The following is a 12460-nucleotide window of genomic DNA, read 5'->3' as shown; positions in this document are numbered from 1 at the left end:
CCACCATCCCTCATGTTGCCTCTTGCACAGGCAGAGCTACCCTTTAACCCTTTAATTGAATATTAATAAAATAGTAATAAAAATAAAAAATTATTAAATTGAGAACTTCCCACACCTGGAAGTGCCCAAGGACAGGTGGGATGGAGCTCTGAGCAGCCTGGACATGTCCCTGCCCATGTCCCCTGCAGAGGGGTGGAATTGGATGATCTTGGAGATCATTTCCAACCCAAACCATTCCACAACGCATTTTCACGGAGTCACATGCGGGTGACTGAGCCCCAGACATCCCAAACACTCCTGGCTCCCTCCTCACGTGCACATTCAGTGACCAGGAGCAAACAAACATCCCCATCTTCCTGACATTTCCCCCAATTTGCTCCAAACGCCATCCCCACGGAACGACCGGCACGACACCGGGGCTGGGTTTGGGCTCCAGCACTGATTCAGCACCAGCTGCTGCTGAGTCAGTCCCAGAACATCTCCATCCAGCAGATACGAGGCCGCATTTTTTAGCTCCCTCACAAGGTTGTGATGAGGACAAATTCATCCAAATTCACGGGAGCCCTTTGATTATCTCCAGGCTAAACCATGACGAGGCAGAAGGAGCGTGGTGGATCACCAGTAATGAGGCGAAATGCAAATTCCAGGCGACACCTATGGCTAAAAAATATGGGTTTGGATGGATAAACAGGGAAGCTGGAATGGTCAATGGCTGTCTCACTTCCAGGAGGAAGGATGGCCGGGAGTATAAAAGGGCTCCGGGCCCAGCTCGCTTCATTCGCTCATCTTCTCCTACCTTCAGCTCTCCTCACTCTTCAGCAGGGTAAGTAAGAACTTCTAACCCTTCCTTCGCCTCCCAAAAGGGAATTTTGGATATCTAAAATTTGGATATCTGATATTTATAGCAGATCTAAGTATTTCTGGGGGTCTAGGACGGGAATTGAAGTCGGGATTTTATGGACTCTGCACGAGGAGTTTCGGGGATGAGCTGGGAATGTTCAGGGAGGCTCTGGGACTATCAGCAGGGCCATGCAGGCGAAGGGTATGGAGAACATTCCAGAAGGGTCCAGAGCGGGTTGATCCTCCTAAGACACCAGAATGAGCCATTGGGCCCCTGCACCACGGGAAAAACATCATTTATAAACAGGACACCCCTGGGTTTGCCCTCCTTGAACCCCCAAAGCTGAATGAATGACCAGAGCCTTGAATTCTCCCTAAATTCCAAACCCGCTGCTCCCCCTCACAGCCTCTCTCTGCTCCTTCCAGCTCCGCCTCCTCTCCCACCACACCCAAGATGCCCAACGGATGCTGCGGCGGCGGAAATAACTACTCCGTGTGCTGCTACAGCAGCCCCCGCTGCTGCAAGACCCCCATGTGCTGCAGCCCCATGCAGTGCTGCAGCCCCTGCTGCATGCCCGTGCAGTCCTGCTGCATGCCCATGTCCTGCTGCTACACCATCAGCAACAACAACAGCGGCTGCTGCGGTGGCGGCTGCTGCGGCAACTGAGCTCACCTGGTGGATTCCCGGCTCCAGCATGGATTTGGACATGGATATGGACATGGATCCCAGCCCAAACACTCCTCCTGCTGTGTTTGGACACCTAGAATTTCTTTTTGCTGCCTTTAGTCCCCTGGCTGTGCCCTGAAGCTGCTGCCCAGCGAGTTTCTGGCGCTGCTCTTCCTTCCCCTCTTGGTGATGGGACAGTTTCCTTCTCCCTTCTCTTTCTTTAATCCCCAATTAGCCATGAAAGACAATAAAATTTGTAACTTCTGACCCTGCAAACTCCTGGATTATGTTTATTCATTTCTCTTTATCCCTTAAACAGTAGTGTGGGATGTGTTTAGCGTTTGCCTAATTGATTAATGTAATTAATTTTGCATGTTTGGCATTCTGTGACGACAACGCCCCGGTGTACCCGGTGAACTCTTTAGGTTCACCTGGGGGAAAATGGGACTTGCAAGTGAAAAATGTCACCTCAGCAAGAGGTGACAGTTTAATTCATTCATTTAATCAGTTTAATTCATTTTTCTCCCTCTGATTTGAGATCCAGTTTGAGACCAAAGCATCTCTGTGGTCCTAAAGCCAGAGCTGGAGGTCTTCTATTCCTAATGGGAATCTTCCCACATTTAAAAGCTCTTGCTGAGCTTTTAGAGGTTTTAAAATTATTAAACAGACCAGGGTGGTTCAGGTTAGAAGGGACTTTAAATCTCATCCAGTCCCACCCCTGCCATGGACAGAGACACCTCCCACTAACCCAGGCTGATCAGATTTAGGTCCAGCCTGAAGGATCCAAAAACACTGAGTCATTTTCTCTGGATTCTGTTAAAATGTGGGATACTTTAAGAGACCAGATCAGAAATTCGATATTCACACTCGGGGATTTGTGAAATCCTCAGGAAGGGAAGTGGCTCCAAAATTCCTTTAATGTGAAAAAAAAATCCAAACACAACATCAACTTGGGGCTCTGGCAATGAGTTCTAAACCTAAAATCCTGCTCGGCCCTAACAGATCCCAATTTTCATCTTTCCACACAAATCCCGTGGCCTCCTGCCAGGCAATTCCACTTCTCCTGTAGCTACGGAATAAATGAATAAATTACAGCAGAGCCCTGTCAGGTGCCAGCGCAGCCCTGGAGCCACACCCCCGAATTCTGCGGATGCTTTTCCCAGTGATTCAAACCCAAATTCCACCGGGCAGAGCTCCGAGCATCCCTTACTCCACATGGAAATGCCTTTGGAGCGCCGCGGGGCTCCTGGAAGAGGAATTTTCCTGGTGCTTCAAAAATGTCTCGGCCACAGAAATGCAAACTGGAGCAGCTCCACAAAGCAAAAATGTCAGAAAGCTGGACACGGTGCTTGGCAGAGCCTGGAATTGTTTCTGCGTGAGGTCATCGCTCCTCTGGTGTCCCCATTCCAGACTTTCCACACATAAAAGGCTTTTCCTTGCCATAGCCAAGGTGCTCCACACTTGGGAGCGAATTAATTTAATTTAATCCATTTAAATCAGGGAATAAACCTACAAACATCCCATCGCCAGCCTGCCACTGAGCCCGGTGTTTGTAGGAATCCCGGATTCCCATCTCCCACCCGGTGCTGGGGCCAGCCTGGATTCCCTCCTCACCCTCTGGAAGGACTCCTGGGCTTTTTTGTGGTTTTCCCACCTCCACCAGAGTCCCCTTCTGGGCACATCACTCAGCATCCCGGCATCCCAGGTATCCGCATCCCATCCCGGGATCCCGTCTGACTAACACGGGGCAGGAGCCCATCCGAGCACGACCAGGACTAATGAGATAATGGCCACAGCCTCTGCAGAACACTGCCCACACCAGGCCAGGCGTTAATTGGGGCTGATTAACCCGACAGAGAGCTCCAGGAACAAACACAGACACACACACACACACACAAGGCAGAGGCCTCAGTGCTCAGCTATTCATTCCCAGGACGTGCCTCATTCCCTGCACAGCTCGGCCCATATAAAAGCTTCCAGCCCCGGCTCTCTGTGCTCAGGACTCCGATTCCTTGCTCAGCCCGTCCGTTTCTGCTCGCAGGGTGAGTTGGATTCTCTCCGATTCCTTGGAAATACTAAAAAAAACAAAGAAAGAAAAAAGAGGCGTCGGTTTTTTGTTTGCGTTTTCCCAGGTTGTTTATGCCCAAGGGCTTGGTCACCCTCAAAGGATTTGTGAGTCATGGGAGAAGCAGCTCCCGAGGGAACTGGGGGGCTCAGCTTAGAGAAAAGGGGGCCCAGGGGGAATTTTGGGCTCTGCACAAGGAGGGGACAGCGGGGAGGTCGGGTTTTGCTCCCAGGGGACAGGGACAGGAGGGGAGAATCTGTGCCAGGGCAGGCTCGGGTTGGACTCGGGAGGAATTTCCTCCTGGAAAGGGGTCAGGGCTTGGCAGGGGCTGCCCAGGGAGGTTTGAAGTCTCCATCCTTGGAGAGGCCCGGTGAATTCCTGGATGTGGCACTCAGTGCTCCTGGCTGGGTGATGTTGATCCATCACAGGCTGGACTGGATGACCTTGGAATTCTTTCCCACCCTCAATAACTCCCCGATTCTGTGATCTCTGCCCCAGGATGCTCCAGCACAAAGGCGGCACCGACCACGACCTGTGCCAGCACAGGACACCTCCCAACTCCACCGAGCACTGCCACGACCCTCCCAAAACCTGCCCCAACCCCCCCGAGATCTGCCCCAACCCCGGCACCCTCAGCCACGACACCGAGGGCTCCACCCAGAGCTGCCACCCCCGCGATCTGTGCCCACCCCGGCCCTCCTGCTGCCCAGCCCCGCAGAGCTGCAAGCCCCGGCGGCGGGTGGAGGTGAGCCCGGTGCCCCCCGCGTGCCCCCCGCCCGTGAGGATCCACCGGCGGCCTCTGGAGCAGCACCGCCCGTGCCCGCCGTGCCCGGAGCCCGACCCGGGCAAGCCCCGCAGGCGAGTGGAGCAACGTCCCGAGGAGGATGAGGAACCCCCGGTGGTCCTGCAGCCGCTGCATCATCGCTGTCCCTGCATCCAGCGGTGCCCCCGGCCCGTGCCCTGCTGCCCCCGGCCCTCCCAGCGCTGCTGTCCCCCCGTTGTCCCCCTGCCGCCTCACCCCGGCCACCAGCAGCAGAAGCAGGTGACGCTGGTGCCCCTCTGCGTGAAGAACTGAGCCCAGGGACCCCTCCCCAGCTCCTGGTTGGGTTTGGGGGGTTCACCCCCCTGCCCAAGGGATGCTCTGAGCTCGCTGCTGCTTTTTTTGCACGTCAGATTTGGGAATGCCCTGCTTGGCCCCGGCACTGACACTTTAAATTTTTAAATTCGGAGCGTTCTCCCCTTGCCGGGTTTTGGTTTTCCCTGCGGTTCCCCCTCCTGAGGCTGCTCGGACACGGAGGAACCACCACGGATCTGCTCTCCTGGACTTCACCTCCGAGGTTGTTGGGAGGCAGCTCCAGGACTTGGCAAGAAAAAACGAACCACTGTAAAGGCAGGAGCATCACAGGCTCCTGCAGCTTTGTCTCCTCCCCGTGTACTAAGGAATAAATTTTAAAATTATTTAGCAAATTCTCAGTTCCTCTTTTTTTTGACCACCGACATCGCAACGAGAAGATGCTGAAAGCCATTCAAATTCTCCCGAGGAAACTCGGACATTTAAATCAGGGCTCACACGGGAGGGTTCCAGCTCTGCCCTCAGGGGTTTCTCCAGGTTGGAAAATCAAGAATAAAGTTGAACATAATTTAGCAAACTCTCGGTTCCTCTCTTTTTCGCCCACCGACATTACAATGAGATGCTGAAAACCATTCAAACTCTCCCGAGGGAACTCGTACATTTAAATCGGAATCAAGGTTTCAGCTCTGCCCTCAGGGGTTTCTCCAGGTTGGAAAATCCTCTCCACCCTGGTTTACCCACCCCGGGAGCTCGGTATGGGCAGAGCCGGGCACCAACATCTGCCCTGTGCCTTCATCCCCCGAATGGGAGCAGCGCACATCCTCATTTGCATGTTAATTATGATAATGAGCGCGTGGCCCGGCACGGGAGGGGTGGCTGTGCATGCCGGGGATGCCTTTTCGCTCCTGCAGGAAGGTGCAGGAACAAGGGTAACCTGCTGCTTCTCCTCACTTTGCCAAAAAAGCCTCCCGCAAAGGGCATGAAAATAAATAATTTAATTTCTTTGTAATTTCTTTGTAATTTCTTTGTGCTGCCTCGGCATGACCCGGGCATGTCCTCACACAACCACCACGGAGAGCTGGGAAGGGCAAAAAAAGGAAATTAATCCTCATTTTCTTCACCACAGCAGTTTCTTTTTCTCGTGTCTTATTCCAAATAAAAAACCACGTACCTGAAATTTACCTTGGGAGAGGCCTTGTTTTATTAGGGATTTTCTTCCCAGTTCCAAGAACGGTGGCTCAGGGCCCACAGACCAAGGGCCAGCTCAGCCCTCGCTTCCAGGTCTGATTTGGTCCAGTTTGCCTCCCAAGCTGCTTCTCACAGCCCTCCCATCCCAGTTCCCCCATCTATCCCAGTTCCCCCATCTATCCCAGTTCCCCCATTCCAGTTCCTCCATCCCAGTTCCTCCATCCCAGTTCCCCATCCTACAGTTCCCCCATCCCAGTTCCCCCATTCCAGTCCCCCATCCCAGTTACCCCATCCATCCCAGTTCCTCCATCCCAGTTCCCCCATCTATCCCAGTTCCCCCATCCCAGTTCCCCCATTCCAGTTACCCCATCCCAGTTGCCTCATCCATCCCAGTTGCCTCATCCATCCCAGTTCCTCCATCCCAGTTCCTCCATCCCAGTTCCCCATCCCAGTTCCCCCATCCCAGTTCCCCATCTCAGTTCCTCCATCCCAGTTCCCCCATCCTGGTTCCTCCATCTCAGTTCCCCATCCCAGTTCCCCCATCCCAGTTCCTCCATCCCAGTTCCCCATCCCAGTTCCCCATCCCAGTTTCCTCATCCATCCCAGTTCCTCCATCCCAGCCCCTCACCCCAATTTGAGAATTTTCCAAGTCCATCCCATAATCCAGGGTTTTAATGAAGCTGTTAAACAGCACCAGCTCCAGAATCAGCCCCTTTTTCATCCCCACATTTTTCATCCACCCAGTCCAATCCTCCCCCAGTTTAACCCCGAGGCTGCTGGGAGAGATTGTGACAAAAACCTCACAAAAGCTGGGGCAGAACCATGGAATTGTGGAGTGGTTTGGATTGGGAGGGACCTCAAAAAACCAACTTGGGGATGAGGAGAGGGGCAAATTTGGAATGCAGCAATTCAGAGGAAACAGAATCATGGAATGGTTTGGGTTGGGAGGGTTCAAAAAACCAACCTGGAGTGAGGAGAGGGGCAAGTTTGGAATGAAGAAATGGGGAGGAAAGAGAATCATGGAAAGGTTTGGGTTGGAGGGGACCTTAGGGATCATGTCACTGCAACTCCCACAGGCACCTCTCACCATTCCAGCCCTGTCCAAGCTGGTCTTGGACACTTCCAGGAATGAGGCAGCCAGAAATTCCCTGGAAAAGCCGTGTCAGGCCCTGCCCATCCTGGCTGCCTCATGCCCAGAGCCAACCCCTGCATCACAGAAACCGACGGGCACAATTTGCTTTTGGTGACTCTGAGCTGGCTCTTCCCATCACCTGCTCATGCTTCTCACCTGGAAATGCTCCTCACGGACAGCAGGAGGGGAGGCTCAGAGCTCCTGACTCACAGGTCATCCTGCAGAGGGTGAATAAGTCCTTTATTACCTGCCTCACACATCCAAAATGGGGCTTAGACCGTCTCAAGCCTTTTATGTGCCCCGCTGGGGAGCGATGTTATAATTAAAAGATGCTTATCAGAAATGGTGAGTCAAGCAGAACATGCCAGGCACTGGGAACAGCATCCAAATGGAGGAGATGTTTTGCCAATAAATAATTTAATCCTCGTTCCTGCTGCGTGTTTCACGTTCAGGGGAACTCTCGGAGCTCTATAAAAGCCCTCGGCCCCTTGGGCTCTCACATTCTGCTCCCCTGGGCAGTGCCTGTCTTCGTTTGAGATCTGGTGAGGCTCATCCCTTCTTGGATGGGGGGTCTGGATTTGGGAGGGGACACCTGGACCCTCAGACCACTCTCTGACATGGGAGAAGTTCTTGAGGGATTTGGTGTGGGATTTACAGTGGTGCCACCACGTGTGGTGGTGCCTTGTGATTGGTTTTCTTCTTGGAGGTGAAAAACGGGAAAGAAAAGGTCAGAAAGAGGGTTTGGATGGAATTTGGATGCAATCTCACCAGCGTTGGGCAACTGCAGGAATTTCCTCTGGATCCACGCCCTCAGGATAAACCCCATGGGAAATTAAACAGAATCAGAGGAGACTCTGACACCAACCCACCTCTTTTCCAGGTTTTCCCCCACATCCCCGCCATGATTTACTCCTCAGGAAGAGAATCCTTCTTCAACCTGAACTCCACCTGGTACGACCCCTCTGGCTCCTGGCTGGACACGCGGCGCACGCCCTTCCGCTACGGTTACTCCACCTGCTGCTCCTCGGGCGGCTCCTCGGGCTGCCACGGCGAGGGTTGCGAGGGCATGAGGGGCCACGACTACCGGCACTACGGCTACCGACAGCCCCGCTGCGCCGAGCGCTGCCACGGCTCCTCCAGCTCGTGCCATGGAGGGGGGGACGGCTGTGTCAGGAGGCCCACGTACAGCTATGGGGGCTCAGGAGGGTGCCAGGGTTATGGGAGGTCTGTGTGTGCTGAAAGGTGCCAGGGCTCCTCAGGTTCATGCCATGGAGGAGGCTCCAGCTGTGTCAGGAGACCCACGTACAGCTATGGGGGTTCAGGGGGGTGCCAGGGTTATGGGAGGTCTGTGTGCTCCGAGAGGTGCCACGGGTCAGTGGTCCAAGGGGGGAAGCCGTGCTGTGGGACCCCCGTGCAGAGCATCCCAGTGCAGAGCTGTCCCCAACCAGTGCAGAGCATCCCAGTGCAGACCTGTCCTCCACCAGTGCAGGTGTGTCCCTGTCCCTGTCCCCCTCCCGTGAAGAGCATCCCAGTGCAGACCTGTCCTCCACCAGTGCAGGTCTGTCCCCGTCCCTGTCCCCCTCCCGTGAAGAGCATCCCAGTGAAGAGCTGTCCACCCCCAGTCCAGACCTGTCCCCCTCCAGTCCAGACCTGTCCTTGTCCATGTCCCGCTCCGGTCCAGCAGGGCTGTGTCCCCGTGGCCAAGGGCATCCCCCGCCAGCAGCAGAAGCAAGTCTGCAAAGTGCCAGCCCGGAAGATCAAATAAAGGACGTGAGGAGTGAGGGGGAACAAAGGGAATTGTCCCTGTCCCCCCTCCCTGTCCTGCTTTGTCACCCATCTCCGCTCTGTCCCCCTGCTTGTAACGCGCTCTGAAGTTGTGACCTGCTGATGCTGTGAAATTTAAAATGCTTTTCACCTCATTTCACAGCAGATGTGGAGGCAATAAATTAAAAAATGCTGGCTCAAACCCCCCTCGCGTCCGTGTTTTTAATCTCCTCATCCCTCTGAGTGGCTCCTGGTCCTTCTGGTGGCCAGAGCTGGGTTTGCAGCGGCCTCACAAGGAGGCTCCGGGGTGGTTCCACCTGGTGGCTCCTCGTCCCCACTCCAGGCAATTTCTTGGTTGGTAAAGTAAGAGTTTTCATCGCGGGGTGTTTATGCAAGGGGGTAATTACATATTAATGAAGTTGTGTAAGAAAAATCCACATTTTAACGGAGAGAGGAAAAGCAGAGGATCTGTTTAGGACCATGAGGTGGCAGGTGCAGCTGGATTGGCACCATAAACCTCCAAGAAAAGCCCTGGGGACAAAAGGCAGGAAGAGGACTTGGGAATGGCTCTGAAAGCCCCCAAATTTCTGGTAGGGCTGGGAGAGGAGCACCTTGGGAGGATTTCTGGGGCCAAGCAGGGATGTGGAGCTGCTGTGAGTCACGGCACCACGTGCTCGGAGCTCCTGGCACCTCCCCAGCCCAGGTGAGCGCCTCCATCCCCTCCTGGCACCAGGTCATGGAACATGGCACCATCAGCCAACTCCCAGGGTGGGGATTTCTCCAGAAGGAAAAGGGAAAAAGCAAACACAGGTGCAGGGTGGGGGTTTTAGGGTGGACATTGACAGTGACACCACCTCAAGCCTCCCTCGCCAACCTCGGCAAGGGCAATTCCTTCATAAAAGCAACAAATGACCCCAAAAAAAGCCATTTCCCGCTTATAATGGTGTCTGTGGATCCAGGGATGCCTCCCCAAGGAACAGGAGCTTTGTAGGGGACACCTCTAGGCTCAGCATGATCCTACCCCATACGGGGGCCGAGGTGCCCCCTGGGCCCTGCTCACGTGTTTGTATCCATTGATGGAACAGGTTTATCCCTGTTACAGAAATAGGGCTGTAATTAATCATGGATCATGAGTTTCACAAGGATTTCCATTGTCCCAATGTTTGTGAAATATCCCAAGTGAGGAATTGGGATTTCCTCATCTATCAGTTCCAGTGATTCAGCTCCTTTCGGGAGCAAGGGGTTTCCTGGACTCTGTGTTTAATTTTCATTTAATCCAGGCTGGTTTTAATATCACACTGGCCTCCAGAGTCTGACATGAGATGAGACCTGAAGCTCTCCATGGGCACAAAGACACTTTTGTCCCCAAAGCAGAGCATGCAAGACGCAGATCCCAATGTCTTCCCACTCCCACCTAGAATATTTTCTGCATTTTACGGGCTTTAAATTCCTTCTGTTTGGGCTGAAAGCATTAAAATAAAGAAAGGACAGGCTTGAAAAATCCCAACACTGCTTTTAGTGCTGACTTTATTCAGAATTTTTGGTGTTTCTTTGATGCCCTGTCCAATTATGGCTATTATTGCTACCCATCACCGTGCCCATTTTTGTTCCCTTTCCTGCTCATTTCTGGGTTTCCTTTACAACCCCACTCCACAATCCCACCTTCCCACCCTCTAACATCTCAGTTCAGAACTGGGCATAAGGAACAGGTAAATGCCACAATCAAAGGTAACAAAAACCATCCCAAACTCTCCCAGCCCCGCGGCACTCATGTGGGGGCCAGGCATGATGGGAAATTAATATTTTTACAGAGTAACAAAAGGGATGTCAGGATATGAATCTCCTCCAAAAACAAATAAAAGAATGGTGGGGAGGACGGGGGGGTGTGCAAATCCGCATAATTAATCAAGTGCTCAGGGCACTGAGCCATCAGGTCCCTCCCATTTCCAGAGAAATTCAATTCAGTCTTTAAAAGACCCTGCTCCCCATTTCTCCTCAGCGTCTTTAAAAGACCCTGCTCCCCATTTCTCCTCAGCGTCTCTGCTCCTCAGAGACTCAGCTCCTCGGCGTCTCAGCTTCTCCGCGTTCCCTCTCAAGCTCCTTCTGATCCAGGTGAGTCCAGATCCATTCAATTTTTACTCTCCTAATGCTCCAGAGATCCTTCTGATCCAGGTGAGTCCAGATCCATTCAATTTTTACTCTCCTTATGCGCTCAAGGGTCCCCCCAGTCCTGAGCTCTTGGGCACTTCTCTTCCATGTCCTATCTTCGTCTCAGTCCTTCTGCTGAGTAGGAAAATGTAAAAATTCCTGGCTCGGGTGGCCAAGGGCTCTTCATGTCTTGCTCTGGAGTCTGTCCACCTCTTCCCTTCTGTTTTCACTTCTCTCTGATGTACAAGACCTAGGCTCATGCAAAGGGGCCACCACAGGCCGTGATAATTCTTCTCCTGCTCACGAACCTGGTTTGGGGCTGTGCAATCATGGAATTATGCAATGATGGAAAGTGTTGCAGTGTGATTTCATGGTTTCCCTCAGAACCCCGGGTCCCTCCCCTGAAGATTCCCTGCCAGGTGTGTCAGTCACCCCTCCGTTCCCCACGCTGACCCCTGCCAAGCACTGCCTGTCAATCCGGGAATTCCAGAAGGGCAGATTCAAAAGATGCCCTCTACCCCCAGCAGTGAAGGTGTCCTTTGTCCCTTGAGATCTCCTCTCCCCTAGGTGGTTGGTGGGATTCCTATCCCTTCCTTGCCCCTCTCCCCTCGGTTAAAATGAGCAGCAACCACCTGTTGGAGGAGTTGCTGCATTCAGAGGCCTGTGGGCCAGAATGAAGCTCTGCATCCAAACCCTCCATCAGAACCAACTCCTTTCCTTCACCATCGCCTTAAAGATTTTCTGGCAGAGAGAAACCTGAGGAGCAGCTCCTCCATGGGAGGAAGCTCCATCCCACCACCACCACCAGAGCTCCTGCATGCCTGGACTTCTCCCCATGTGCCAGCTGCAACACACAGCTGGCCAAAAGTGTCTCTGGGCTGATCCAGCTGGCCAAAAGTGTCTCTGCGGTGAAACACCACAGCTGCCGCGATTTGGTTCAGAGCAGGGGCCACACAAGCCAAGGCATGTCCCGTCAGCAATATTGGCAATATCAATAGGAAACGACTGGGTTAGAAGGGACCTTAAAATCCACCCACTGGTTTTAGGGACACCGCCCACTAGCACATCCCAGGGTGCTCCAAGTCCCATCCAACGCGGCCTTGGACGTTTGCAGTGTCCCTGCTCATTGCCTTCTTTTCCCAACAGGTCTCCAACCATGTCATCCCAGCAGCGCAAGGAACAGTCCCTCTCCATGCGCAACGATTACTGGGAAGGCAAATACTGGGAAAAGAAATACTGGGGCCGTGGAGGATCCCATTACCAAAATATCCATGGTCAACACAATCACATGGTCGCACCTACGGGAGGCGGAAACCAATGGGTCAATACGGGAGGCGGAAACCAATGGGTCAATACGGGAGGCGGAAACCAATCAGGCAATACAGGAAACATCTGTAATGGTTGCGATGTTAACATCAGCTTAGGAAGAAGATTTAACAAGTGATGGCCCCTCCAGCTGCATGTGATCCACAGGAGTCCTTGGGATCCTGTGCCACGTTCCGAAAGCTTTGCATATGCCCAGGAATTTGCAATTCCCAAGGACAATGTCTCCTTCCCCTCCCCTGGTGTGTCCTGTAACCTATC

General features: G+C 53.3%; 2 protein-coding genes across 2 annotated transcripts; both read left to right on the top strand.

Moving 5' to 3' along the window:
* The first annotated feature begins 1294 nt into the window (after positions 1–1294).
* LOC106630089 (uncharacterized) lies at positions 1295–1521 on the top strand. The gene has a single exon (XM_014274022.3). It carries the CDS (start codon positions 1295–1297, stop codon positions 1505–1507), a length of 213 nt encoding a protein of 70 aa, XP_014129497.2. The 3' UTR covers positions 1508–1521.
* A 6344-nt stretch (positions 1522–7865) lies between these two features.
* On the top strand, positions 7866–8729 carry LOC141725644 (uncharacterized). Its single transcript, XM_074529621.1, has 2 exons — positions 7866–8364; positions 8608–8729. Exons 1-2 carry the CDS (start codon positions 7866–7868, stop codon positions 8727–8729), a joined length of 621 nt encoding a protein of 206 aa, XP_074385722.1.
* The last annotated feature ends 3731 nt before the right edge of the window (positions 8730–12460 follow it).

The sequence above is a fragment of the Zonotrichia albicollis genome, chromosome 30, assembly GCF_047830755.1.
Source record: "Zonotrichia albicollis isolate bZonAlb1 chromosome 30, bZonAlb1.hap1, whole genome shotgun sequence".
In the NCBI taxonomy this organism is placed as follows: domain Eukaryota; kingdom Metazoa; phylum Chordata; class Aves; order Passeriformes; family Passerellidae; genus Zonotrichia; species Zonotrichia albicollis.
This window is presented reverse-complemented; position numbering and strand designations above follow the sequence as displayed.

What these genes read in the sequence shown, in the direction of transcription:
- LOC141725644 (XM_074529621.1), top strand. Translation starts at nt 7,866, where the DNA reads ATGATTTACTCCTCAGGAAGAGAATCCTTCTTCAACCTGAACTCCACC. An exon ending in CCAAGGGGGGAAGCCGTGCT is followed by an intron (nt 8,365 to 8,607) that starts GTGGGACCCCCG and finishes GTCCCCCTCCAG; the next exon opens with TCCAGACCTGTCCTTGTCCA.
- LOC106630089 (XM_014274022.3), top strand. Translation starts at nt 1,295, where the DNA reads ATGCCCAACGGATGCTGCGGCGGCGGAAATAACTACTCCGTGTGCTGC.